The 27,206-nt window shown below is 66.8% G+C and overlaps 1 protein-coding gene across 1 annotated transcript in view; it reads left to right on the top strand.

The window, feature by feature from the left end:
- The window catches only part of ADCY1 (adenylate cyclase 1), a gene marked incomplete at its 5' end in the record, with an annotated part of 36,376 nt that extends 16,937 nt beyond the window's left edge, over positions 1-19,439 (top strand). Inside the window, 13 exons of the mRNA XM_081101898.1 lie at positions 341-496; positions 2,434-2,628; positions 3,328-3,425; positions 5,256-5,340; positions 6,380-6,469; positions 6,633-6,889; positions 7,173-7,296; positions 11,241-11,357; positions 11,933-12,079; positions 12,535-12,633; positions 13,794-13,908; positions 14,473-14,597; positions 15,632-19,439. Coding sequence (XP_080958024.1) covers positions 341-496; positions 2,434-2,628; positions 3,328-3,425; positions 5,256-5,340; positions 6,380-6,469; positions 6,633-6,889; positions 7,173-7,296; positions 11,241-11,357; positions 11,933-12,079; positions 12,535-12,633; positions 13,794-13,908; positions 14,473-14,597; positions 15,632-15,964 — 1,941 coding nt within the window. The 3' untranslated portion in view covers positions 15,965-19,439. The remainder of the gene's footprint in view (positions 1-340; positions 497-2,433; positions 2,629-3,327; positions 3,426-5,255; positions 5,341-6,379; positions 6,470-6,632; positions 6,890-7,172; positions 7,297-11,240; positions 11,358-11,932; positions 12,080-12,534; positions 12,634-13,793; positions 13,909-14,472; positions 14,598-15,631) is intronic.
- Positions 19,440-27,206: the final 7,767 nt, after the last annotated feature.

Below are 27,206 nucleotides of genomic sequence, written 5' to 3'. Positions count from 1 at the left end.
CCTGTGAGGAGCTCTGAGAGGGCGCGTGGGCCCTAGTGCCCTGCTTGATGCCTCCCTCATCAGCTGCCCCCATCAGCTGCCCCCCATCAGCTGCCCCCCATCAGCTGCCCCCCATCAGCTGCCCCCATCAGCTGCCCCCCATCAGCGACCCCGGCACCGGGTTCAGAGGCAGGGGGCGCATTGGGAGCGTGTGTGGACCCATCCCCGGCTGGTGCCTGCTGGTCCCCACGTGTCCCCGAGGCCCCGTGCGCAGCAGACCTGGCCAGACGCCCGTCCTGCCACAGCCACGCAAGGCGAGGGTCAGGCGGCTGCTCACGCCGTCCCGGCCGCTGTCCCACAGATCTTCCCGGGGCTGATCCTCTCGGACATCAAGCCGGCGAAGAGGATGAAGTTCAAGACGGTGTGCTACCTGCTGGTGCAGCTCATGCAGTGCCGCAAGATGTTCAAGGCCGAGATCCCCTTTTCCAACGTCATGACCTGTGAGGACGACGACAAGGTAGCCCCCCCCCCCCTCCCCGCAGCTCAGACGCGCTGGCTCGGTCTCGGCCGACGTGCTTTTCTGCAGGAATGTTTGTTTAGCCGGCACTTCTCTCTGCAGCCCGGCATTCCGCCCATTTATCCGTAAATTCACGCGTGAGAGCCCCGCCGCTGTCTGACTGCCTCAGACACACACATGTCAGGTGTCTCGCTCGGTCCAGAGTCTCAGGCCTCCTGTCCCTGCCCTCGGGCCTCTGCCCGGTCACCCCGTCCCTGGGGGGTGGGGGTGAGGGGCGTCTCTGGCTGTGCCCTCCTACGTGTGTGGGTCCGGCTCTTCTGGTCTCTGCTGGCCTCGGGGGCAGGGTCCCGGGGGGGAGCCTGGAGCTCAGTGGGGCATCCTGTGTCCACTCTTACGGCACGTGCCTCACGTCTGTGACTCTGGCCCGAGACCCCAGCCCGTCTGGGGACCCCAGTCCTCTGGGCAAGGGGGCTGTGTCCTGGCCCCACCACACCGAGAGCAGCCTGCGTGTCCCTCCACCTCCCCCGTCCTCGCCTGCAGCCCCAGGAGCACCTGGCCCCTCCGTCGGGGTGACCGGTCTGCCTGCTCACCAGGGACCCGCCTCCTGAGACTGTGTCCTCCTCTCACGCCGCCTCCGCCTCTCGGCTCCGTGCCTTTAAGAGGCATCGATCCCCAGAGGTTCGCAGGCTCCTCAGAGAGTGAAGGTCCGGGCTCTCACGGGGCCGCCGGCGGCCTCGGGTCTGGTGTGGGTTTGGCCGGGAGCCCGTGTCCGTGGGAACTGGATCTGGAGGCTCCCTGAGTGCCCTGCGGTCGGGGGCCAGGAGGGCGGCCTTCCCCGCTGCCGGCCGGTACCAGTGGGAGACTGTGGGCGTCGTCTTCTTTAGCCCGTTAGCGGGGGGGGGGGGGGGGGGGGGGTCGCGTCGACGCTGAAATGTCCCAGCGGCCCCGCTCCCTGACACGGGCGTGCCGTGAGCTTCCGGTGACAGCTCGCCGAGTTCTGGGCTCGTGTTGTGAAGGATTCTTTTCGCATCTGTTTGAGGGGGGAGGGCCGGCAGCTGTCCATGTTCGCGGATCGTCTGGTTGATGCGGACGTTATAACGTGAATCGGGCAGCGCCCTCCTCGCCTGTTTCCTGGAAGAGGCTGTGGGGTCGGGGTTCGTGCTCCTTCCGGCGTTCGGCGGGATTCTCCTCGGAGCCGCCGGGCCGGGCATTGCGTTTGGGGGATTGGAAATGACGACTTCGATTTCTGAGTAATTCCAGGCCCGCGGTCGGCCAACTGCGGCTCGCGAGCCACTTGCGGCTCTTTGGCCCCTTGAGTGTGGCTCTTCCACAAAATGCCGACTTCTGCGCGTGGGCCACGAAGTTTCAGTCGCACTGTACGTGTGCGCCCGCACGTGGTATTTTGTGGAAGAGCCACACTCAAGGGGCCAAAGAGCCGCAGCTGGCCGACCGCTGTTCCAGGCAGTTCGGAGGCTCCCCGGAGACGGCGGAGTTTGGTCCCGAGGGGGAGCGCAGGCTGCGGTGTTGGTGGATGAGCACCTCGCTCAGGTCGTTCCGATTCCCTCTCACGGTCGGGGGTCTCAGAGGACAGTTCCCTCCTGGATTTGTCGGTGTCTTTCTCTCTGTCACACTTGCTGGAGATTCGTCGATTTTGTTGCTATTTTCGAAGAACCAGCGTGTGTCGTTGCCCTGTCCTGGGCACTGTCCCCGGTGGCACTCGGGGTCCTGCTGCCCTCCTCCCGGCCGCCCCACAGTCGCCGCGTGACCCCGTCACCGATGCCAGGACTCCCCGGGGGCGTCACGGCCAGCAGGTGGCAGAGCCGCGACCCCTCTCAGGTCCCCACGCGCCCAGACGCGGGGCCCGGGGCAGGTGGGCGTGAGGCGCCTCCGTCTGTGGGTGGGTGTCTCACGACGGCCTTGCTCCCCGCCGCCCGCAGCGCAGGGCCTTGCGAACGGCCTCGGAGAAGGGCAGGAACCGGCTGTCCTTCTCGACCAACGCCGCCTACACCGCGCCCGGCACCCGCGTCAACAGGTACATCGGCCGCCTCCTGGAGGCCCGGCAGACGGAGCTGGAGATGGCGGACCTGCACCTGCTCACCCTCAAGTACAAGCAGGCGGAGCGCGAGCGGAAGGTGGGTGCCGGGCTCGGGGCGGCCGGAGCCGGGGCCCTATGATGCGGCCACGTGCACACCCCCCTCCCCCGTCCCTGCGGGCGGATGCTGTTCTTTCTTCCCCTTTTCTTTTAAATCCTCACCCCAGGATGCTTTCCCCATCGACTTAAAAAGATATATTTTCCTATTCGTTTCAGAGAGGAAGGGAGAGGGGGAGAAACATCAAAGATGAGAGAGAATCATGGACCAGCTGCCTCCTGCATGCCCCCTACGCGGATGGAGCCCGCAATCCGGGGCTGTGCTCTGACCAGGAATCAAACTCTGACCTCATGGTTCATAGGTCGATGCTCAACTACTGAGCCACACAAGCCTGGCGCCATTGATTTTTTTTTTTTTAGAGAGAGTGGAAGCTAGGGTGGGAGGGTGGGGGGGGAGAGAGAGAGAGAGAGAGAGAGAGAGAGAGAGAGATAGATAGATAGATAGATAGATACAGCAGTTGGTTGCCTCCTGCATGTGCCCCGAACGGGGCCGGGGATCGAATGTGCAACCCAGGCATATGCCCTTGATGGGAATCGAACCCGAGACCCTTTGGTTCTCCGGCCGATGCTCTGACCACTGGCTCACGCTGGCCAGGGCAGTGCTGCTGTGGACGCCGCAGTGGCCGGGCGTCCCGGTGGCTCCCACGGTCGGGGCAGCAGCCTGATGGGGCTCTGTCCGCAGTACCAGCAGCTCCCGGATGAGTCCTTCACCAGCGCCGTGGTGCTCGCCCTGGTCCTGGCCGCCCTGTTCGGCCTCGTCTACCTTCTCATCATCCCCCAGTGAGTGCGGCTCCGGGTGGGCGTGGGGGGCGAGGGCCGGGGTTCCTTTCTCTTTAAGCTCATCCTGCCCCCCGCTGGGGACGCACACGCCACACACACGCCCTCGGCTCACGGCCAGTCTTGGCCGGCTCCACGGCCGGGGGGCTGCTCACACTCGGGGGTCGACGCTGCACGGCCGGGCGGCTGTTCACACTCAGGGCCGACGCTCCACGGCCGGGCAGCTGCTCACGCTCGGGGCCGACGCTCCACGGCCGGGGGGCTGCTCACGCTCGGGGCCGACGCTGCACGGCCGGGGGGCTGCTCACGCTCGGGGCCGACGCTGCACGGCCGGGGGGCTGCTCACGCTCCGGGGCCGACGCTGCACGGCCGGGGGGCTGCTCACACTCGGGGGTCGACGCTGCACGGCTGGGCGGCTGCTCACACTCAGGGCCGACGCTCCACGGCCGGGGGGCTGCTCACACTCGGGGGTCGACGCTGCACGGCCGGGGGGCTGCTCACGCTCGGGGCCGACGCTGCACGGCCGGGGGGGCTGCTCACACTCGGGGGTCGACGCTGCACGGCCGGGCGGCTGCTCACACTCGGGGGCCGACGCTGCACGGCCGGGGGGCTGCTCACGCTCGGGGCCGACGCTGCACGGCCGGGCGGCTGCTCACACTCGGGGCCGACGCTGCACGGCCGGGCGGCTGCTCACACTCGGGGGTCGACGCTGCACGGCCGGGCGGCTGCTCACACTCGGGGGTCGACGCTGCACGGCCGGGCGGCTGCTCCCGCTCAGGGGTCGATGCTGCACGGCCGGGCGGCTGCTCACACTCGGGGGCCGACGCTGCATGGCCGGGCGGCTGCTCACACTCGGGGGCTGACGCTCCACGGCCGGGGGGGCTGCTCACACTCAGGGGTCGACGCTGCACGGCCGGGGGGCTGCTCACACTTGGGGTCGATGCTGCACGGCTGGGCGGCTGCTCACACTCGAGGTCGATGCTGCACGGCCGGGGGGCTGCTCACACTCGGGGGCTGACGCTGCACGGCCGGGCGGCTGCTCACACTCGGGGGTCGACGCTGCACGGCCGGGCGGCTGCTCACACTCGGGGCTGACGCTGCACGGCCGGGCGGCTGCTCACACTCGGGGGCCGACGCTGCATGGCCGGGCGGCTGCTCACACTCGGGGGCTGACGCTCCACGGCCGGGGGGGCTGCTCACACTCAGGGGTCGACGCTGCACGGCCGGGGGGCTGCTCACACTCGGGGTCGATGCTGCACGGCCGGGGGGCTGCTCACACTCGGGGGCTGACGCTGCACGGCCGGGCGGCTGCTCACACTCGGGGCTGACGCTGCGTTTGTAACGGGGACGCCAGTGGTCTCAGTCCCGCCCCCGCCATTGCCTCAGCTTCGGAGGAGAAACCAGAAACACTGAAGGGACAGTGGCCCCTGGGAAGGGTTTTAATAACCTGTGTCACGTGACCCAGCGAGGACGACCCAGGAAACCTCCCCGTTTCCCTCACACACAGCGTCTCCTAGTGGAACGTCCGCGTGGAGCCCTCTGAGTTTCCAGGGAGCACCCGCTGGGTGCACCCGGAGGCCCCACCTGGGGCTCAGGCGGGCCCCAGACGGAGCCCAGCAGCCCAGTCCGCACAGCGCCCCTCCCCCTTCCTCTGCGCACTCAGGGCTGGGAGGCTCTGGGGGAGAGGTGGGGGGTCCTAGGGCCCTGCCCTGGACGGGAGCCAGAGATGCTGCTGCTTCCAGGGGCAGGGGGCGGGGGCTGGAGGGGCCGACGCCCAGGCACCTCTGGGGCACCCGCTGGCCCAGCCCGAGTGACCAGGCGCCTCTGTCCTAGGAGCGTGGCCGTCCTGCTCCTGCTGGTGTTTTGCATCTGCTTCCTGGTGGCCTGTGTCCTGTACCTGCATATCACCCGGGTCCAGGTATGTGTCCTGCACCTGTGCCTCACCTGGTCCAGGTGTGTGTGTGCACGTGTCCTGTCCCCGTGCCTCAACTGGTCCAGGTGTGTGTGTGCACGTGTCCTGTCCCCGTGCCTCACCTGGTCCAGGTGTGTGTGTGCACGTGTCCTGTCCCCGTGCCTCACCTGGTCCAGGTGTGTGTGTGCACGTGTCCTGTCCCCGTGCCTCACCTGGTCCAGGTGTGTGTGTGCACGTGTCCTGTCCCCGTGCCTCACCTGGTCCAGGTGTGTGTGTGCACGTGTCCTGTCCCCGTGCCTCACCTGGTCCAGGTGTGTGTGTGCACGTGTCCTGTCCCCGTGCCTCACCTGGTCCAGGTGTGTGTGTGCACGTGTCCTGTCCCCGTGCCTCACCTGGTCCAGGTGTGTGTGTGCACGTGTCCTGTCCCCGTGCCTCACCTGGTCCAGGTGTGTGTGTGCACGTGTCCTGTCCCCGTGCCTCACCTGGTCCAGGTGTGTGTGTGTGTGTACCTGGACAGGTTAGAACTCTGACTTTTTAAAAAACTGACTTTTATCCATGAAATAGTTGAATATTGAAAAGTGAATGAGAATAGATTTAAGGTAAAATGTTTAACGTAGTAAAAATTACACAGAACCTGCCTGAAGAAAACGGTGAGAATTACTTAAGCACAAAGCCCCGTAAACGGAAATTCTCACCGTCGATGAGCCAGGACGGAACGTATGGAAATGTGAGGCCAGGCTGTTCTCTGGCTCAGTGCCAGTCACAGTGCGGGGAGGGAGCTGCCCTTTTTAACGGAAAGACACCAGGTTTTCCGGCAAATCCTTCCCCCGGGAGATTAAATATAAGGAAACACAAGAGGTGTGCGTGTGTTTGTGTGTGTGTGTGTGTGTGCGCGCGCGCGCGCGGTGTGAGGAGTGGGCGGGGCCCAGCCGGCGACATGGCCACGGAGGCCCCTGCAGAGGCCACGGCCCTGTCCACGTGGGGAGGTGCTCCCGGACGAGCCCCCTGGAGCGGGAGACGCCGGTGACCACGGCCCCTCGTGCAGTGCCTCCCGGGCTGCCTGACCATCCGGATCCGCACCGCCCTGTGCACCTTCATCGTCGTGCTGATCTACGCGGTGGCCCAAGGCTGTGTGGTGAGGGGCGGGCGCAGGGCGGGGAGGGCCTGTGGGGAGACCCGGGGGCCGGACGGGAGGGGAGGGAGAGGGGAGGGAGCCGTGGAGGGGGCGGAGCTGGGGCTGAGGGGCAGCTCCGTGTGGGGAGTGAGCCCCCCCCTTCGTGCCCTCCGTGCCCCTCCAGGTGGGCTGCCTGCCCTGGGCCTGGAGCTCCAGCCCCAACGGGTCCCTGGTGGTGCTGCCGCCCGGCGGCCTGGACGCCATGCTGCCCGCCCCGCCCTGCGAGTCCGCGCCCCAGGCCCTGCTCTGCGGCCTGGTGGGCACCCTCCCGCTCGCCCTCTTCCTGCGGGTCTCCTCCTTGCCCAAAGTGGTCCTGCTGTGCGTGCTCAGCACGTCCTACATCCTGGTCCTGGAGCTCAGCGGCTACGCCAGGGCCCTGGGGTAGGTGTGCTTCTCGCGCGGGACAGGCGGGCGGCGCGAGGTCCGCCCTCACGGCCGCGGGTGCTGCTTGCTGGTCAGTGCTTCTCCACTCGTCCCCCCTTCCCCCCAGGTCTGGGAAGGCCTTGGTCCCGGGGACCCGCGGGTCAGCCCGGGTCAGCTCCGGGGATACGTGCTCAGCCTGGGGGTGCCTGTGGGCGTTGAGTCTGAGGGGCGCTCTGTGGACACGGCTCGTGTTCGATGCCAAAGTCTGGCACTGACGGGGTTTCCTCCTCCTCGGACCCAGGGGCACCACGTCCGGGCGCAGCTTCGAGCCCGTCCTGGCCGTCCTGCTGTTCTCCTGCACGCTGGCCCTGCACGCCCGGCAGGTGGACGTCAAGCTGCGGCTGGACTACCTCTGGGCCTCGCAGGCAAGATGGGCCCTTCCTGCTCCCCGGGGGTGGGGGGGGGGCGGAGGAGCCCCTTGGGAGCGGGCGTCAGGTGGGCAGTCCTGGCTGGATGCTGGCTGGCCGTGAGGGTGGACACAGTCCAGTGTGGGGTGTGGGGCCGGGGCCCGAGCCCGAGGGGAGGCAGCACAGCAGGGCTAGGGGGACGGCTCCACAAGCCCTGGGGTCAGAGTTTAGTGGCTGGTGAGTAGTGAGCTCCCCGTCCCCTTAGGCATTCCAGCCACCACTGGTCTCCTTTCTGCCCCTGAGGGTTTGCCCATCCGTTTGTTCTCCAACCTGCACGCTGAGTTCTGGCTGTTCTCAGCAAACCCACCGTGTGAGGCCTGACCCTGAGCCAGGCCTGTGGGGAGGCCGCGGACTGTAAGGCCTTGGTCCAGCCCTGAGCTCACGCCACACCGGGAAGCCGGGCTCTAGGCAGGCGGGGCCCGCGGGGCAGGGATGCCCGTTCCCACTGCCGACGGGGAGCCGGGCCAGATCCCAGAACCCGGGACAGGGCGGCCACCGACGGAATTCACAGCCTCGGCCACAGGACCGGCAGCCCCGGTGACCGTGCTGGGAGGGACCACACCGGCTCCCCCTGCTCCCACTGGCTCCCGCTGGCTGTGCCAACAGGAAATGGGTGGCCAGGGGGCCTGTTGGTGGGTCCTGGGGTGGGAGCAGGTGCCAGCACACACCTGGCCCTGCGCAGACCTGGCCGCAGCAGTGGAAAGCCCGCAGGTGAGGGAGCGGCCTCGGTGGGCGTGCTGCCCGCGTGGTCCGCTCTCCATGGGCCCAGCTGCTGGCCCCCGAGACGCGTCGCTCCGCCCCCAGCCCCTCTGGGTCCTTGAGCTGAAGAGCTGCCCAGAGCGGGAAGAGCCGATGGGGTGAGGGAGGGCGACTCGCCCGCCGGGCATGTGGGCCCCACCCGGGCTCCGGCTTGTGCCCAGGCCTGCGGAGCGGGACCGGGGCCCTGGCGAGGGATCTCCAGCTGGCGACCCCCAGGGGGACCCCCAGGCAGGTGCTGTCTGTCGCCTGGGCTGGCAAGGGCTTTTCCTGGGGTTGGTGCCCCTTTCACTGCCAGTAAACACCCGTCTTGGGTCCCCCACTGGTGAGGCCCTCGCCCCCGAGAGGCGAGCCCCCAGGGGTTCCGTGCGCAGACCCGGGGGCGCCGTGCTGCAGGGACACGTGGAGAAGCGCCCGCACCGCCCGTGACCCAGCGGAGCGAGGACGCTGCCGGACGGAGTGTTGTCCTTGGACGGTTACTGTTGTGCAGCCGTCAGAGCCTCCAGCCTCTGCCCAGCCTCTTCCCTCCCGAGGGAACGCTCCCGCTCGGCGGCTTCCTCTCGGACTCAGTAGAGAATCCTGGGGCAGCGATGGTTCCCAAGAAAATAAAACGGCCGACGGCTCTACCTGGGCTTGTGCCGAGGCCCCTCTGGCCACACCTGGGGTTGGGCGGTACCTTCTCGAGCTGCCGCCTCACATCAGCAACGCGGCCGAGCAGCGGGGACGTCACCACGGCCGCAGCTCACCTTCTCGCGAGGAGTTTCCCCTCCTCAGAGCCCCTCCGAGCGCCCGCGTGGCCGCCCTGGAGCGCCGAGGAGGAGGACCAGGTGGCGGGACACAGGCCTGCGCTGCCTGACAGTGGACCTGATGCCGGGACGACTGTGAGTCACAGCAGGTGGGAGCGCCCACAGCCTGGAGACGCCGGGCAGACGGGCGCGTCCCAGCCCGAGTGGACAGAGGGGACAGCGAGAGACTCCGTCGCGCTCCTCGGAACAGCGCACGACTTTCAAAATCGATTTTATAGGGAGAGGGAGGGAGAGGGAGAAACATCCATGATGAGGGAGAATCATGGATCGGCTGCCTCCTGCACGCCCCCACGGGATGGAGCCCGCCACCCGGGCCTGTGCCCTGACCGGAATCGAACCCTGACCTCCTGGTTCACAGGTTGACGTTCGGCCACTGAGCCACGTCGGCCGGGCTCACGGGGCCCGATTTAAACGGGTGAACTGCGTCTGTAGAATTTCCCGTGCAGTTTCCGGATGGCGTGGACTGCGTGGCGCCGGAACCCGGCTGAGGAACGGTGGGGGCCGGGGGGCGAGTGGGCGGCTTCTGCTCCTCGGCTACGAAGATGGACACTCACCACGTCGGCAGCAACGTCTGCACCTGCGGCCGCATTAAAGCGAGACGAGGGGGGATGACAGCAGGTCCGATCGCTCGGAAATCCGATGAGCTGTAAACGGGTAGAAACAACCGGAACTCGGAACCAAAGCGGCTCCTCAGAAGGCGCGGAAGCGAGATTGAAAGCAAGTGAGAGCCCCTCCGGCCGCAGCGTTTTCACTGAAATGTCGTCAGTGTTGAGGGTTGTGTTCGGAGAGCAAGCCTCTGTGCCATCAAGAAATACACGACGTGTCATTTAAAGACCTTCCTCTCCACCCCTCCTTCCAGCACCTTCCGTGTGTCAGTGCGCACGTGCGGACGGGGTCGGCCGTGCCGTCTCAGGAGGGCTCCCCGCCTGGCTCTCTCCGCGTGGAGGCCCCCCCGGGCCAGGGCCCTCGGCTGAGCTGGGTCTCATGGCTGCCGGGCTCCTCTCCTCGCCTGCGGCCTGTCCACCTGCTTTGAGGAGCGGGAGGAGGCCCCTGTTGGCAACTGCTGACGACGCACGGCTCCTGGGACCTCGCCCGGCTGTTTTCCCAGAAAACCCCCGGCAGGAGCGGGGGCCCCCGGCCCCTCACCCCGGCCTCGCGGTGCCCGGTGCCACCCGTGGGAATCGCCGCGTCTCGCTTTCAGCTGCAGAATCGCTCCGTGAACCGTGGCCACAAACCAGCTGGACGGCTCTGACGCCGCCACGGAGGGGACGCTCCGGCTCATGGGGCAGCACGTGCCCTCCGACCCTTCGACACGCAGGACCGGCCTTTGAAAACGGGCATTTCACTCCCCGTGGACGGAGAGGAGGCTGGAGCCGGCGCCTGGCAGGTGCCACCAGCCAAGGCTCCTGAGGCCAGGCCCCGGCCACCGAGGCGCCGTGTGTGGCGTGACCACGTTCAGGAGCGCGGTGCCCGAGGACGCACACGGGAGGTGCCGCGAGCTGAGCTGCTCTCGCGTGGGGCTCTGCCAGGCGGGAAGCCGGGCGAGGGACCCACGGATCCGGCGGCACCCGCGCCCATGGGCGGGGCCCACCACTGGCTGCCGTTGCGTGGCCAGTGGCGCCTGGAGCCCTCCCGTGGCCGAGGGTGGGCCCCGGAGCTCAGGGCCACCCGCTGGGGCTCGGCAGCCCCCGTCGGACCTCTCTGGTCCCTCAGCTGTGTGGGCGCTGGGTCCGCCGTCTGGTCCCACAGCCTCTGCCGTCTCCGCGGCCCGCGTGGAGGCGGCGGGATTCCCGAGGAAGCGGGTTTGAGCGCGCGCGAGGCGGCGGCACCGCAGGCCGGGGTCCGTGTGGCCTGAGGGGCTTGTGCTGTGGACGGGGCTCTGCGGACGCCGGGCCCACCGCTGCCGGAAACGGGCGGAGCCTCCACACTCTGTCCTGACGGTTCGGCAGGTCCGGGCGGCTCACCAGAAGCCGTGGGTCCAGCCCCGCTGCCCGGGGGCGGGCCCGGGGGGCCTTGGCGCTCGGGGCGCCCGGGTGACGGGACAGCGTGCTCAGGGCCTCAGTGAAGGGGCAGCGCAGGCGGCTCACGGGTCTCATTAAGGGCGAGGCGGGTGGCGTTCGCGTGGATGGGACCGTGGGGGCCGCCGCCGTGGGGAGAGGGGGCTCAGCACAGACAGGCTGAGGGGTTCAGTTCCGGGCAGAGGGAACCTCGAAAGGGGAGGCTGCAGGGGGGCTGGGAGCTCCTGTGGGGGACACAGCAGGTCTGACGCCAGGGCCGGGGGGCGGGGGGCCGGCGGGAGGAGGTGGGCGCGGCGCTGGGCGCTGAGGCCTGACCCCGCAGGCGGAGGAGGAGCGGGACGACATGGAGCGGGTGAAGCTGGACAACAGGAGGATCCTCTTCAACCTGCTGCCGGCGCACGTGGCGCAGCACTTCCTGCTCTCCAACCCCCGCAACATGGTGAGCCGCCGCCCTGAGCCCCGAGCCCTGAACCCCGAGGCCGAGGGGCCGCTGGTGGGGGGCCGGGCCCAGCCGAGGTCCCACCCAGCGCCCGCCCCACTCCCTGTCCTCTCACAGTCTCTCCGAGGTCGGGGTCCCCTCTGCCGGCCCCAAGGGCAGGGAGGGTGTGGCCATCAGGAGGCTCCTGGGGGGGACGAGGCGCCCGGAAGTGCCCCCCTTTGGTTCTGGGAGAGAGCACGGTGCCCGTGTCCCGTGAGGAGGGACGGGGCCTCCGTGGCCGGTGTGAGCGCCGTGGGCCGGTCACGACTTCCTGTGGCCGTGGGAGCCGCACGCTGGGCTGACAGAGGCCGAGCCCAGCGCGAAGGGCTGGCCAGTCGTCATCCGCACAAGCCCCAGGTCAGCCTGGCCGCTCGGCTGCAGGGCTCCCCGGCTCCTGCCGTCCTGCTGCCCCGTCCCCCCCAGGAGCCAGCAGGCTCTGCACTGGCTGTGAGCTGACCAGTGGGGGGACCCGGCCCCCTCAAGCCCCTTCCACAGCAGGGCCCCGGCCCCCCGCTGACCCAACCTCCGACCCGCAGGACCTGTACTACCAGTCGTACGCCCAGGTGGGCGTCATGTTCGCGTCCATCCCCAACTTCAACGACTTCTACATCGAGCTGGACGGCAACAACATGGGGGTGGAGTGCCTGCGGCTGCTCAACGAGATCATCGCCGACTTCGACGAGGTGAGGGCGCCCGCGGCCGGGCCAGGCGGGCAAGAGGAGTGTCCTCCCGGTGGGTGTCTCTCAAGGGACCGGGTGGAGGCACAGGGTCTGTCTCTGTGGGTCCAGATGGGACGGGGGGGGGGGGGGGGGAGGCCGCCGGCGGGCAGGGGGCGGTGAGGCCGGTGCTGCGTCCGCCCATCTGGTCAGCGCCGGGCGCGGGCTGGGCCGCACCTGCAGGTGGGGCAGCGGCTGCCTCCGGCCAGCATCCTGGTCCCTCCCGTGGCCCCGCCCGCCCGGAGGCTGTGAGCTGAGGCACATTCTCCGCCCCGGCTCCTCTCCTAAGGCCTCTGTGGCCCTCGGGCGGCTCTCAGCTCGGCCAACCTTGGTGCTCCCGACGTGCTCGCGCTCAGCGCCCAGCGGCAGCGGCGGCTTGTCTGCCGTGTAAGGTGACGTGTGAGTTCTGTGTTTCCCACAAGCTCCTGGACAAGGACTTCTACCAGGACCTGGAGAAGATCAAGACCATCGGCAGCACCTACATGGCCGCGGGGGGGCTGGCGCCCACGGCCGGGGCCAAGGTGGGTGGTCGGGGAGCCCCGCCCCGCTGCCCTGGGCCCTCGGCTCCTCCCCCCGTGGGCCTCGTCTGCCCTCCGCCCAGGATCAGGGTCAGCGACCGGCTCTCTCCAGACACGGCCTCCTGCGGGGAGTCCGCCCAGAGGCCCGTCCCCAGCGTCCCCGGCCCAGGGCAGAGCTGAGAGTCAGGTCCACAGGTTGTCCCCCTCCCCCTCCTTCTCCCCAAAAGGCAGGAAAGAGGAAGAAGAAGGACAGAATGCAGCGAGTGGGAAGCAGACGTGATCTGGCAGACGCTGGTCCACCTGCACCAGTAACCCCACGTTTGTTTACGTTATTGTTAGTCCCCCCGAGGGCATTTCCCATCGAGTTAGCGGGTGTGGGAGGCAGAGGGAGACACAGGAGGAGAACGTGGGTGTGAGAGAAACACCGACTGGTTGCCTCCCGATCCGCACGCCCCGACCAGGGCCAGGGATGGAGCCTGCACCCGAGGGGCGTGCCCTGGACCAGAATCGAACCCAGGACCCTTGTGTCCGTGGGCCGATCCCTCTAATGGGAACGGTAAACACACCAAGTAGAAGACGGACGGACGGACAGAGTGGCTTATAAAAGAGACACACTAGGTTTCCACAAGAAACACACTTTAAACAAGTATCCAGGCACAGGGAGATACATTAAAAATGGAAGGAGGTGGAAAGGTACACCGTGGTGGCGGGAATAAAAAAATGCAAGCAGCTGCCTCAGTTTCAGACAAGCAGACGTCAAAAGCCACCAGACAGAGAGAAAGTCATTGGGTAGCGATGAGGGCGCCACTCACGGAGACCCACCCCCGAGGAAGGCGGGGGACGCGCCAGGCGGACGCCTGTTACGGTTGGCGGTCAGCGCCCGCAGACCCCCGGCCTGACCTCGGCGCCTCCGTCTCAGGCCCCTACCTGTGCGGTGGGGTGCTGAGCACCCCCAGGGGCTGCCGGTGCCGAAAATCCCTGAAGAAGATGAGCCACTCCCGGGCCACAGAACGGCCCCTTGCGGAGGGCTGCCTGGTGGATGTGGGTCCCCGATCCCACTGGGGCTACAGGCTGGTCCCCGCCCCCGGCAGCTGGCCTGCGGGTGCCCCTCCCCCTCCGGCCTTGTTTCCCCCGAACGTGACGCCCGTGTCCGCCACGTGCAGGCTAAGAGGTGCGTCTCCGCCCACCTGGGCGCGCTGGCCGACTTCGCCCTCGAGATGTTCCACGTGCTGGACGAAATCAACTACCAGTCCTACAACGACTTCGTGCTCCGCGTGGGTAGGTGGCACCGGCCCGCCCCGGCCCCAGCGCTGGCGGCAGGGCTCCCCGGGCGGCCGGGCCCCAGGCCTCGAGCGAAGGGGCCCCCACCCCCCATGAGGGCGTCCTGAGGCTGTGAACAGCCGCGGGGTCTCGTCCAGGAGCCCCGTTCTTCTAAAATATATATATTTATTGATTCCAGGGAGGAAGGGAAAGGGAGAGAGAAACCTCAATGATAAGAGAGCATCGTTGATCAGCTGCCTCCTGCGCGCCCCCCACTAGGGATCGAGCCCGCACCCTGGGGGTGTGCCCTTGACCGGAATCCAGCTCAGGACCCTTCAGTCCGCCGGCCGAGGCTCCATCCACTGGGCCACACCGGCCAGGCGCCCCGTTCTTTCTGGGAAGGGAGCCCGGGGGGCAGAGGGTCCCACAGCCCCCCGTGGCAGGACCCCGAAGGGGTGCACCCGTGAGGCGTGGGCCCCGCTTTAGGAAGGGGCGCTGGGCCAGGAGACCTGGGAACCTGCCATCCAGAAGGGGGCGCCGTCCCGGGAAGCGTCCCCCGAGCCCCATGGCTGTGCCTTCCAGGCATCAACGTGGGGCCGGTGGTGGCCGGCGTGATCGGGGCGCGCCGCCCGCAGTACGACATCTGGGGGAACACCGTCAACGTGGCCAGTCGGATGGACAGCACGGGCGTCCCGGGCAGGATCCAGGTCAGTCCCGGCCCCGGCCCCGAGCTGCCGGCCAGGAGGCCAGGAGGCCAGGAGCAGGGCCGGCCAGCAGCCAGGGCTCCCTGACCAGGGGCCCCGGGAATTTCAGGAATAAGGGTGTCACCTTCCTGTAGGTGGTGGGGGTGCTGGTCCTCCTGTCCTCACGCGGGCTGGCCGCCCGGGGCCCAGCTCCCAGCACGCGGGCCGGCCGCCCGGGGCCCAGCTCCCAGCACGCGGGCCGGCCGTGTTGCTGTGTGTCTCAGGAGCCACAACAGGACATGGTGGGCAGACAGGGCCCTATGGAGAGAGAGGCACTTACTGTCCAGCGAGGGGTTGGCGTGCGGGCTGGGCTGGCGGGACCCACGTGCCTAGGGACGCAGGAGCCTGGCTCTGGGTGGACGGCAGATGCCGGGGGGGGGGGGGCGGGGGAAGGGGGTCGGGGTCGTGGGGGGCACCCCGGGGCGGGGGCGGGGGGTGGGGGGAGGGGGGAACCCTCCGGTGTGAGGAAGGAGACAGCAGACAATCCCGTCTTCTGCGGTTTACGGAACTTTATGATAAAGAGCTTCCTTGTTTTTTTTACCATTTTTCTAATTTTGTGACGGGAGTTCTTTTGGCTGAAATGCCGGCTGGGAGCCTGAGGTTCAGGGCACTCGAGTCATGTCCTGTTTCCTTGGGGGGCGGCCCAGCTCCCTCTGCACCGGTGACCCCACACCTGCACCAGGGGTCCCTGGATGTGGACTTGCCCTCGGGCACTGAGGGTTCTGAGGCGACGGGCGACGGGGCAGCCTGGTGTGGCTCCCGCTGGGCTCTGCCCTCCCCCCTCCCACTGAGCTGGTTCCTGCCGGTCCCCGACCCAGAGACGTCCCGGTCACTGGGCCGAGAGCCCGTCGTGCTCTGTCCCAGGCTCCGCCCCTGGTGCCCGGTCCACGTGGGCCCCTCCAGCGCCTGCTCTCCCTCCGTCCTCCCCGGGAGGGGCCAGCGTGGCCGTCGGGGGAGCAGAGGCCTGGAGCCGCCTGAGGTCACACCCCTCCCTGCAGGTGACGGAGGAGGTGCAGAGGCTGCTGCGGCCGGGCGGCTACCACTTCCTGTGCCGGGGCAAGGTCAGCGTCAAGGGCAAGGGCGAGATGCTCACCTACTTCCTGGAAGGCAGGACCGACGGAAACTCGCAAGCCAGGCCCCCGAACTCGGAGCGGAAACTGTGTCCCTACAGGAGAGCCGGCCACCAGACCAGCCTGGCCGCGGGCCGCCCCCCGGCCTCCATGGCCGGCCTCCCCGTGGGAGCCGGGCTGGGGGCGCCGCAGGGCTTGGGGCTCGGCCCCCGGCCCCCAGGCCCACACCCGCCCCCGGGCGCGGCCGGGAAGGAGGCTTAGCTGGGGCGCCGGGCAGAGGGCTCAGGGCCTCGGGCACTCGGTCACTCGGGCAGGAGCAGCCCGGCCGGCAGAGCAGGGCTGGGTCGTCGGCTGGGCTGGGAAGGGGCGCCGTCCAGGCCGGACCCAAAGCAGCTGGGCAGTGACTGGGGGTGGACCCCGCCCGCACGGACTGAGGCCGCCTGGCGGCTGTGACCTGGGCCGGTCGGCCGGCAGGGTGAGCGGTCAGACCTTCGGGACCCGCCAGGTCGCCGAGTGGTCACGAGCCGGCCGGCAGGAGCCGGGGTGGCCCGAGGGCGGGCGGGGCCAGGCCCAGAGCCGCGGGGCCTTGGATGGACGGTTTGAGGAGAACTGAGGGGCCAGGGCCCACGACCGACAGCGGAGGGGGCGGCCGCTGGCCTTCAAGAGTCGCCGTCCGTGAGCCGGAGCCCGGGCCTGCAGCCGCGTCTCTGCGTGGGACACGCCTCCCTCTGTGCGGGCCTGCCGCCCGAAGCCGGGCGCCCTCGCTCTCTGGGCCGCGGGTCGGTGGGTCCGACTTTCCGAGTGGCGGCGGACGGCGCGCCAGGCTGTGAAGACCCGTGAAGACCCGCGACGCCCACAGCCGTGAGCAGCTTCCCGGACAGAAGGCGTTTCCCCGGCAGAACCAGCCCCAGACACGTGTTTCGGAGTTTACGATCCTGGATCCAGGGGGCTCTGCTGCAGAAGGCGGGACGGTGACGGCAGGTGGGCGCGGGGATGCGGGCTCCGCAGAGCGCGTGGTGGGCCTCCCTCCTGGGGTCCCGCTGTGTCGGCCAGAGCAGGTGGGGGCAGGTGGTGGCCCCGCGTGGACAGGCTGCCGCACACATGGGCGCTTTGCAGAGGGTCATGGGGTACATACGCTCCCTGGGGCTCGCGTGGCCTCGTGTCCCCTCAGAGGCGGAGGAGGGTGCAGGGCCATCCCGGGATGGACGGCTGTAGCCCAGGGAGGTGAGGGCACCCCAGCTGCCACCTCCACGAAGCGGTCGTCACCCCACAGCCACAGGGGCTGAGTTCGGCACCTGCCCCAGTGAGTGGGGGCGGGTTGGTCCAGGTGGCAGCCCAGCTGGACACACACCAGGTGCCCCGTGAGACCCACCCGTCACCTGGCAGGGGGCACCTGGTCCACGGAACCACGTGCAAAGCCGGAAACGCTCTGAGCGCACCTCCGCGGCCAGGCCCAGCGGGGGACGGCCCTCGTCCGTTGTGCTCACGTTGTGTGCGTTGCCTTACGTGTCTAACCGTGGACAGTGTTCACGCACAGAGGCTGGGCCTTCGGGGGATGCTCAGCTCCCCACAGGGCGCCGGGTGCCGGGCCGCCGTCACCCCCTGCCTGGCGACCCTCCGCCCTGTGGCATGACCCCCGTGTCCCACATGACCCCGTGACCCCGTGACCCCTGCATGGCCCTCGCATGCCCTGCCGACCTCAGTGGGGCAGCACGCAGCCCGAACTTCCGGACGCTCCCACAGACCCCGGCCCGGCGCCCCCTCTGCCCCCCGGACCCCGCACGGCCCTGCGTGTCCACCAGCCTCCAGGCCCCAGGCCCCGAAGCAATAACTAACCAACACGGAGATGCCTGGGGCCCTGCGTCCACTGCCGACCGGCTCAGGCCCCGCTGGGTTCGCCCGGATTGCGGGCCTGTGGGGCCAACACACAGCCCCCCGCCTCCTGCACACCCCACTTGGGCGGCCCCTCGGTGGCGGCTTCTGGCACCGGGCGGCGAGAGGGGCCTCTGGGCTGCCCTCCGGCTGCGTGGGCTCTGGGCTTGCTCGGTCCCGCCGGCCACACTCACCACATTTGTATCCCCGAGAGGAGCACTGTGCATCCGTGGTCCCCACAGCCTCCCGCACGCCCTGCTGTCACCGCCGCCCCCCAAGGAATGGGGGGTGGGGGGGGAGCCCCAGGGGCTCCAACCGGACGAGGTTTTCCCTCTGAGTGTCAGGGACTGAGTGGCACAACCCAGACAGCCCCTCACGGCCCTGCAAGCTCACCGCCCACATTGGGGTCCCTCCCTCCCACACTGGGGTCCCCCGGGCTGCGCTGGTGTCATCTCACCTGGACCTGTGTCCTCTTGGCTGAGCCCATCTCCTTTAGCGACTGACCCCTCAGGACATAAGCGGGTCAGCGGGAGGTCCCTGCCGGGTCTCGTCCTGCCCTGCGGCCCTGCACAGCCTGTCGTCCCCCCGGGAACACTGTCCCTCAGCACAGTGCCAGGCCCTCGGACAACAGACACAGAACGGGGCCCCCAGGCGCCCCCACACCACACACACCTCTCCAGTGAACTGGACTCCACCCAGCTCCCAACTCCTGGTCAGAGCCACCCAGTGGCCTTGTCACCTGCTGGCGGGTGTAGAAGGTCAGAGGACAGACTCCTGGGACGATGACGGGGTGCGGAGCTGGGGACCCCGAGGGCAGGCGTCCGCCTCCCGACCCCGAGTCCCGGCCTGGCAGCTCAGATCCAGTGCTTCCATCTCCACAGCAGGCCCTTCCTGGGAGTTGGTGTTTGAACGAGGGGTGACCTAGAACCCCGCCCCCCGGAGACCTGTCCAGCCTCGGGCTTCATGCCGCCTGCGGGGGGGCGCACAGGGCACTTGGCCTGCGGCAGCCGGAACTTGTCTCTCGCCTCCCACCAGCACCCCCACGCAGCCCCAGCACGAAGCACACTTCTCAGGGGCCGTCCCCGTCCGTCCGGGAGCCCGAGGGCGCCCCGCGGCCTCCCCCAGCGGGCGCCTCGCTCCCTGCGCCCTCCTGCAGCGGGGAGCGGTGCCGCCTTTGTCCCCGTGAAACCGTGACACCCAAGCCATTCGCACGCGGTTGCATGCGTGAAGCCCCGTGAGTGTGAGTTTAGTTTGCGTTTGGAGCACCCAGCATGCACAGCAAGGGGCCGCCCGCCTCGGGCCACCTGCCGGCTGGCCGCAGCGTCCCAACAGGGCGGGCCCGGAGCCTGAGCCAGGGCCCTGCACACGCCCGCCCAGCACACGGATCGCACACCACCTCGCACACGTGAAGATGCGGAATGTAACCTCTTAGCGTAGACCCCACGCACTGAGGGAAAGCCGCGCCCACCGCGGGCCCTTCCTCCGGGGCCTGGCTGGGGAGGCCTGTGCCCGTCTGTGCCCCGCAGGGCTGTCCCCCGCCGGGCTGTCCCCTACAGGACGCCGAGGCGGGGCTGGGAGCACGTGGACGTGGGCATGGACGGGGACGTCGCCGTCTCCCGGCAGATTTGTATGATCAACACGGGTCTATTTTTATGCCAACTGCACACTGTAGCGGCCAGTCTTTTCCAAGATCGTTACCTTGAGACAAGTCGTTGAACACTTTGTCCTATTTTTATTTGAAAAAACAAGTGAATGGGCTGACATGTTAAATGTGAATGTACGTTTCTTAATCGCAACTTTTCTACTGAGTGTTTGCACTACACTTTCTGGAATCTTAACAGAAGTAAAGGAAGACCTTGCTTGACTAACCTGTGCCATTTTCATGGGAAACCGGGCGCACGTTCTCAGGACCCGCCCGCCCGCGTCGCTGACCTGCAGGGCGGACGTGATTTCCTAACCCCCCCCCCACCCCCCATGACGACCACGTGTGGAGCCAGGACGAGACGCTGTGGCCTTAAGGAGCGTGTGTGGACACCCAGGAGCGCGGCTGGATGGCCAGGGCCGGGGACGTCACGTGGGGGGTGAGGAGCTAGACCAGGTGTTGAGGGAGGGTCCGCCATCAGCAGGCCTGGCTGGATTGTGGGCTGGAACTGGACTGGGCAGGCCCAGAAGAGGAGCCTGACCGCGGTGAGTGGTGAGGTGGGGTGTGTCCCGGCCACAGTGACCGGGACACAGCGAATGCCCGTCCCACCCCTGAATTGGGAGCAAGAGAGACGGGGTGGGTGCAGGGCTCACAGTGTCCTGGAGCTGGTAGGCTGGGGTGAGGCGGAGTGGACGGCTGGGGCCAGACCCTGGGACCACAGGAACGTGGTCGAGGCATCAGCGTGTGTCTGGAAACGCGGCAGAGACGTCACGTGACTGCATCCCGCAGATGGTGGTGCGGTTTATTTTTAACGAGAGGCCGTTGCACAAAGAGATTCATGCACTAGGCCTTCCTGGCTGCCGGCACCGGTTTGCCTCCGGCACCCGGGGCCCAGGCCTTCGCTCTGGCCGTGTTCTGGCCGGAGCCAGCCCCGGGGATGTCAGGCCTGCTGCTCCACTGGCCCCGGGCTGTCAGGCTTTGCTCCACCACTTGGAGCTTATGTATGCAAATTAACTGCCATCTTGGTTGGCGGTTAATTTGCATATCGTGCTGATAAGCCAATGGGAGGCGTAGCGAAGGTATAGTCAATTACCATGTCTGTCTATTATTAGATAGGATAGCAAGGATGGAAAGACATCAAAATATTTAAAAAGTATTTTTTAAAATTAACTTCAGAGAAAGGGAGAGGGTGAGAGAAACATCAATGATGAGAATCATGGATCGGCTGCCTCCTGCAGGCCCCCTACTGGGGGTGGAGCCTGCAACCCGGGCCTGTGCCCTGACCGGGAATGGAACCGTGACCTCCTGGTTCAAAGGTCACTGCTCACCCGCTGAGCCAGGCCGGCCGGGCCCCAAAGCAGTCATGTCCAGCTTATGCAATAATAGGCAGTTTCCTGCTTCTTTCCACTTTTATTTGAAAAATTAATGTATCATTTTTAAATTCATTTTTTAATCTTCACCTAAGAAGTGAGGACATTTTCCCATTGGTTTTTAGAGAGAGTGGGAGGGGAGAGCAAGAGGAACAGCGACACGAGAGCAACACATCAGTGGGCTGTCTCCCACTCACACCCCGACCAGGGCTGGGATTCAACCTGCAACTGAGGTCTGTGCTCTTGACCTGCAATCAAACCCAGGACCCTTTGCCTGCAGGTGGGTGCTCTAACCATTGAGCCACTGGCCAGGGTGAATAAACGTATCTCTTTTATAATCTGGTAATTGTTATAACAAAGGGAAAAGTGAACAAGTTGAAAAGTCAGCTTATACAGGAGGAACTCGCTCAGAAAATGTGCATTTAAACACACTGCCCAGGAAATGCATGCTCACCACACACACACACACGCACACACACACACACGCACACACACGGCATCGCTGTGCTGGTGGAAATGCATGCTCACCCCCCCCCCCTACACACACACGGCATCTCGGTGTTGGTGGAAGTGACCCTCCCTTCCGTGGGGGCCTCCAAGGGGCTGTGGCACCTCCAGGGAGGCCAGGGTCGCCGCCCGCCTCCCAGAAACCCTTGCCTGCCGGGCACCTGCGTGGCCTGCTGTCTCCACCCGGCCTCAGTCTGTCTGGGGTGCCCTGTTACAGGGTGCCTCATGTTGGGGTTCCCAGTATCGGGGTGACCTGTTACAGGGTGCCTCATGTTGGGGTTCCAAGTATCGGGTGCCCTGTTACAGGGTGCCTCATGTTGGGGTTCCATGTTGGGGTGCACCATGTTGGGGTTTCTGTGTCAGGGTGCCTTGTGTTTCGGGGTGCCTCATGTTGGGGTTTGAGGCCGGGTTTCTGTCTGACCGAAGCTTGGGGGCCGTCTCTCCTCCCTACGCGTGAGGGTCAGCAGTGCCCCCCCCCCCACCGCCCCCGTCCTGGGACTGTGCTGGGCGGGAGGCAGGTTACCCGCTGTGCGCCCCAACCCGTGCGCCCGCAGGTCCCAGAGGCCGCAGGTGGAGCGGCTCCGGCTTTTCCTGGAGCGACACCCTGAGCTCCTGCTCTTCACCTGCAACACGTCACCGAGTCCCCCCAAGTCACCCGGCTGCCCCCCCCCGCCCCCTCATCTCAGGTGGCACCTCCAGGACCACACCTGGGTCTGAGTGACAAGACCTTTATCAACAGCCCCCCTTGTGGCACAATGTGGGGGCATCAAGTGCTGAGGAGGCATGGGGTGCACGGGCTGCCGGGTGCAGGGACGGACGGACGGGAGGTCGGGGGACAGAGGTCGCGGGGCGGTCACTCGTCCTGCACCGTGAGGTCGTGCTGCGTGGCCTCCTCGATGCTCTGCAGCTGGCGGGCCTCCCACTGCCTCACGCGCTCCGTCTGCGGGGAGCGGGCTCTGAGGGCGTCCGCTGGACGGGCTGGTGGGACAAGACCCCCCTACAGCCCCCCTCCCCCCGTCGGTGGGTGGGCACCACCCGACCGGGAGCCAGAGGGGCTTGGCCGCCAGCACAGCCCCCCCCCCCCCAACCGCCCCACTGTCACTCAAGCTCTGGAGGGCGGCTGAGGGCACAGAGGGGGCCAGAGCAGCCCCTCGGGACCAGCAAGGGGGACCCCGAGGGGCTGGGAGAGCCCAGAGCAGCCGGGCCTGGGGCCCTCCCACCCACTGACGAGGATATAAGGACCCTTGGGTGGCGTGGGCCCGGGCTGGGGGCAGGAGCGGGTCATCAGCCCGTGCCAGGGCAGTGCGGGGGAGTCTGGGGAGCGAGGAGATGCTGGGCTCATGTTTTACTGACACAACCCAGGCCCCCCGGAGGCAGTGACCCGTCCTCAGCCTGGGACCTCCCCACGCCAGGCCCAGCTGTGCCCTTCCTCCACCCCCACGGGCCGCCTCGTGGGGACCCCGAGCTCCCGGGGACGGGGACGGGGACGGGCTGGGGTGGGCCTACCACAGCCGCCAGCTTCCTCAGGTCCCGGCGCCTCCGCCCTGTGGTGTCGGCGACCCCGGGCAGCCCTTGGCCTCTTCTCCAGCTCCCCGGGGGCTCTCCCGGCTTCGCCTTTCGCTGGGGCTGTGGCCGCCGTGGGCGGGGGACCTTGGTGGGCACGGGTGGCTCCCCCTCTGGCGCCTGGGGGCTGCGGTCGGGCCCCGGCTGCTCACTGGACTCCTCGGAGGCCCAGATGGTAGAAAGCCGCTGCCTCCGGAGGACGGGGGAGGGCAGGTCCCGGGAGGCACGGCCAGGCCGCGGGGAACCGTCTCCAGGGCCCCTTCCCCGGCGGTAGGGCCTGGGGCCCCACGGGCTCCGGCTCCGGCCAGGGAAGCCCTCCGCGGGGGTGCTGTGCTTCAGGACGGAAGGCGGGTCCTCGTCCTCAGAGGAGCTCCACTCAAACACCTGTGCGAACAGAGCGCCCGTGTGGCCTCCTGGGGGGCAGGGAGCTGAGCCCCAGGGACAGGACTGGGAGGCGGACTGACGGCCCGGCCGGGTGGCTCAGGGGCTGAGCATCAACCTGTGAACCAGGAGGTCAGGGTTCGATCCCCGGTCAGGGCACAGGCCCAGGTTGCGGCCCCATCCCCAGCGTGGGGTGTGCAGGAGGCGGCCGATCGATGATTCTCTCTCAGCACTGGCGTGTCTCCCTCTCCCTTCCTCTCTGACATCAATAAAAAATATTAAAAAAGAAAACAGACTGTCCTGAATTAAGAATAATGTTTTTGGGGGAGAGAAGTACAAAACGTCGTCAATAAAATCAGCTTGACCTTTACACTCAGCATCAAGCAAATCCGCCGACATGCCCTGCAGGTGTGCGTGCTCAGTGGCGGCAGGTGGGTGGGCCTGGGCCCTCGCCCAGCATGGAGGCCGCAGGTCCCCCCGCCTCGGGGTCACCCCCGGGGGACACGCGTCCACTCTCTCTCTCTCTCTCTCTCTCTCTCGCGGGAGCGGCACCCGCGGGCGACCGGACACGCGAGGCGTCTCAGAGCGTGTGCACACGCCGGTAACGGCGAGGCAGTGTTTACGGAGACTCACTTCCCTTTCAGGGTGGAAAGCCGGCGGCGAAGCGTGGACGCATGTTCTGGGACACCCTGTGTCCTCCCACAGGACAACACTGACGTGCCGAGAGCTCACAGATGAAACAGTTCAGTGTTTTCCCCAAAAAAAGCCTCAGGACCCCAGGCCGGCCGGCCGGTGACCTCTGCCCGGGCAGCACCAGCAGGGAGTGCGGCTGCTCATCTCCTCCTCCTCCTCCTCCTCCTCCTCCGGCCGGTCATTTGGAAAAACCCGGACGAAGGGTCGGTTCTCACACCTCCCCTGACACAAGTCGGCCGGGGGATGCAACGGCACTATTTAAAAAGCCATAAATTACTCAGAAAGAGAGAATGTAAAAACCTTACATCACCTCGTTTTCCAAGAAAATTCCAAATGGATATAAGATGGAAATGTACAAAACAAAGGCATAAAAGCTCTGGAAGGAACTATGGGTGGCTCCTCTGTAAACGTGTCAGAAGCCGGCAAGATAAAAAGCTAAAGGAAACAGAATTTAACAAATCCTGTGCCCCAGCCGGTGGGGCTCAGGGGGTAGATCGTTGGCTGGGAGACCAGAGGGTCCCGGGTTCGAGTCGGGTCGGGGGCATGTACCTCGTTGCGGGCTCCTCCCCGCCCGGGCCTGGTCCGTGGGTGCAGGAGGCAACCAGCCTGTGTCTCTCTCGCATCGCTGTCTCTCTCTGTCCCTCTCTCGTCCACTCTCTCTAAAAATCAATGGAAAATTATCCCCGGGTGAGGATTAACAAAGTAATAAAAATAAGTAAGTAAAATCCCAGGAAAACTAGGAACCTGAGAAATTCTAGAAGCAGCTAAGAAAATCCGATGTTTCCTACTGCGGGTCACACCCACTCACCAACGAGAAGGACAGGAGGCGCCCCTGGGGCCTGGGGAGGGGCCCTGGTGTGGGTGGTGGGTGGTGGGGTCCCTGGGGTGGGGGGCGAAGCGCAGGGTCAGAGGTCGGGCCTGCACGTCACCTGCACCGGCCTCTCCCCTGGAACCTGGGACGCCCTCCCGTCTCCGTCTCCCGGGGGCCAGACCCGGGACAGTGACCAGCCGGACGGGGAGGGGCCAGGGGAGGGCGGGGCGGCCCAGGAGGGGGGCAGGGGTCTCAGGGCGGAAGGGCAGGGGGACCCAGAGTCCCTGGTGCAGGTCAGGGCGATCCAGAGCGAGACGGACCGGCCTCCCCCGCCGGCCCCTCCCGCCCCGCTGCCCCCCCCCCCCCCCCCCCCGTCTACCTGCGCCCCGCCCCCCTTCCCCCGCCCCCAGCCCCCCCCCCGTCTACCTGCCCCTGCCCCCTCCCCCTGCCCCCCTCCCCCCCGCCCCCCTGCCCCGCTGCCCACCTGCGCCCCGGGCTCCATCCCGCTCCCGCCGCCTGGCCCGGGTGGGGCTGCTCACCTGCACGCGGTTTTCACCTGTGGCCCCCGAGCCGCGCAGGCGCAGGAGGCGCGGCCCGCGAGCCGGAGGGGCTGCACCTGCGGGCGCCTCTTTCCCGACTTCCGGGCGGCGGACCCGAGGCGATGGGAGGTCGCCGACTCGGTCTCCAAGGCAACGGGGGGGGGGCTCAGGCCGCGTCCGAGGGCCCGGCGCCGCCCCCCACGCGCCCCCCTCACTGGTGACCCCGAAACCTGAAGCCTGTTGCCCCATTTCCGGGAGGGGAAGACTGAGCCCGGGGCTGCTCACAGGGCGCCCGGCCTGCCGGCCCCGCTGGTCCTGGAGAAGCCCCCGAACCGCCGCCCCCCCCCGCCCCGTCTCTAAGCTCAGGAACCCCCGGTCCGGCCCGAGGCTGCGAGGAGGGGCCTCCACAGGGTCCTGGCCAGGCGGCACTGCCCACCGCAGCCCACCCCCGCTGGGCAGGGCCCCCCGACTCCAGCCCCGCACCCCCTGTCTCTGCAGGGGGGCGGGGGGGCGGAGAGCGTTACCTTTAGGAGCCCCGAGTGCAGGGCAGAGCCAGAAACGCAGGCCGAGTCCATAAACTAGGGCTCGTCCATGGGCGGACGACTGCGGCCAGTGATCTGCGTGTGCATCTGTGTGCATCTGTGTGCATCTGTGTGTGCATCTGTGTGTGCATCTGTGTGTGCATCTGTGTGCATCTGTGTGTGCATCTGTGTGCATCTGTGTGTGCATCTGTGTGCATCTGTGTGCATCTGCGTGTGCATCTGTGTGTGCATCTGTGTGTGCATCTGTGTGTGCATCTGTGTGCATCTGTGTGTGCATCTGTGTGCATCTGTGTGTGCATCTGTGTGTGCATCTGTGTGCATCTGTGTGTGCATCTGTGTGCATCTGTGTGTGCATCTGTGTGTGCATCTGTGTGCATCTGTGTGTGCATCTGTGTGCATCTGTGTGTGCATCTGTGTGTGCATCTGTGTGCATCTGTGTGCATCTGTGTGCATCTGTGTGTGCATCTGTGTGTGCATCTGTGTGCATCTGTGTGTGCATCTGTGTGCATCTGTGTGTGCATCTGTGTGCATCTGTGCGCATCTGTGTGTGCATCTGTGTGCATCTGTGTGCATCTGTGTGTGCATCTGTGCGCATCTGTGCGCATCTGTGCGCATCTGTGTGCATCTGTGTGTGCATCTGTGTGCGCATCTGTGTGCATCTGTATATGCATCTGTGTGCATCTGTGTGCATCTGTGTGTGCATCTGTGTGTGCATCTGTGTGTGCATCTGTGTGCATCTGTGTGCGCATCTGTGTGCATCTGTGTGCATCTGTGTGTGCAAATGTGTGCATCTGTGTGTGCATCTGTGTGCATCTGTGTGTGCATCTGTGTGCAACTGTGTGCGTCTGTGTGCGTCTGTGTGCGTCTGTGTGCGTCTGTGTGTGCGTCTGTGTGCGTCTGTGTGCGTCTGTGTGCGTCTGTGTGCGTCTGTGTGTGCGTCTGTGTGCGTCTGTGTGCGTCTGTGTGTGCGTCTGTGTGCGTCTGTGTGCGTCTGTGTGCGTCTGTGTGTGCGTCTGTGTGCGTCTGTGTGCATCTGTGTGCATCTGTGTGTGCATCTGTGTGCATCTGTGTGCATCTGTGTGCATCTGTGTGTGCATCTGTGTGCATCTGTGTGTGCATCTGTGTGTGCATCTGTGTGCATCTGTGCACCCAGGTAAGCACCGCAGGCAGGTGCACACGCAGACAAGGCGTCCGTGTCCGTGACTGTTACACGGGAAAGGCTGTACAACCGACAGTGGTGTGGGGCCATTTCAGAAATTACACACGGCACACACACGGCACACACACGGCACACACACGGCACACATGCTACACACACACGGCACACACACGGCACACACGGCACACACAGCACACATGCGCACATGCACACACACCGCAGACGCACACACATCCGGAAAGAGACCAAAAGGAAATGGCAGCGGGGCGATATCTCGGCGGCAGGAGGGTGGGCACGTGGTAACATCGCTACATCCACTTCACTTCAGCCGCCGGTGGCTCAGTGGTTGAGCGTCGACCTAGGAACCAGGAGGTCAGCAGGAGGTCAGGGTTCGAGTCCCCATCAGGGCCCAGGCCCGGGTGGG

The sequence above is a fragment of the Myotis nattereri genome (assembly GCF_964212035.1).
Source record: "Myotis nattereri genome assembly, chromosome: 11".
Lineage (NCBI taxonomy): Eukaryota > Metazoa > Chordata > Mammalia > Chiroptera > Vespertilionidae > Myotis > Myotis nattereri.
Note: the sequence above shows the minus strand (reverse complement) of the source record. Positions and strands in the feature narration are given on the sequence as shown.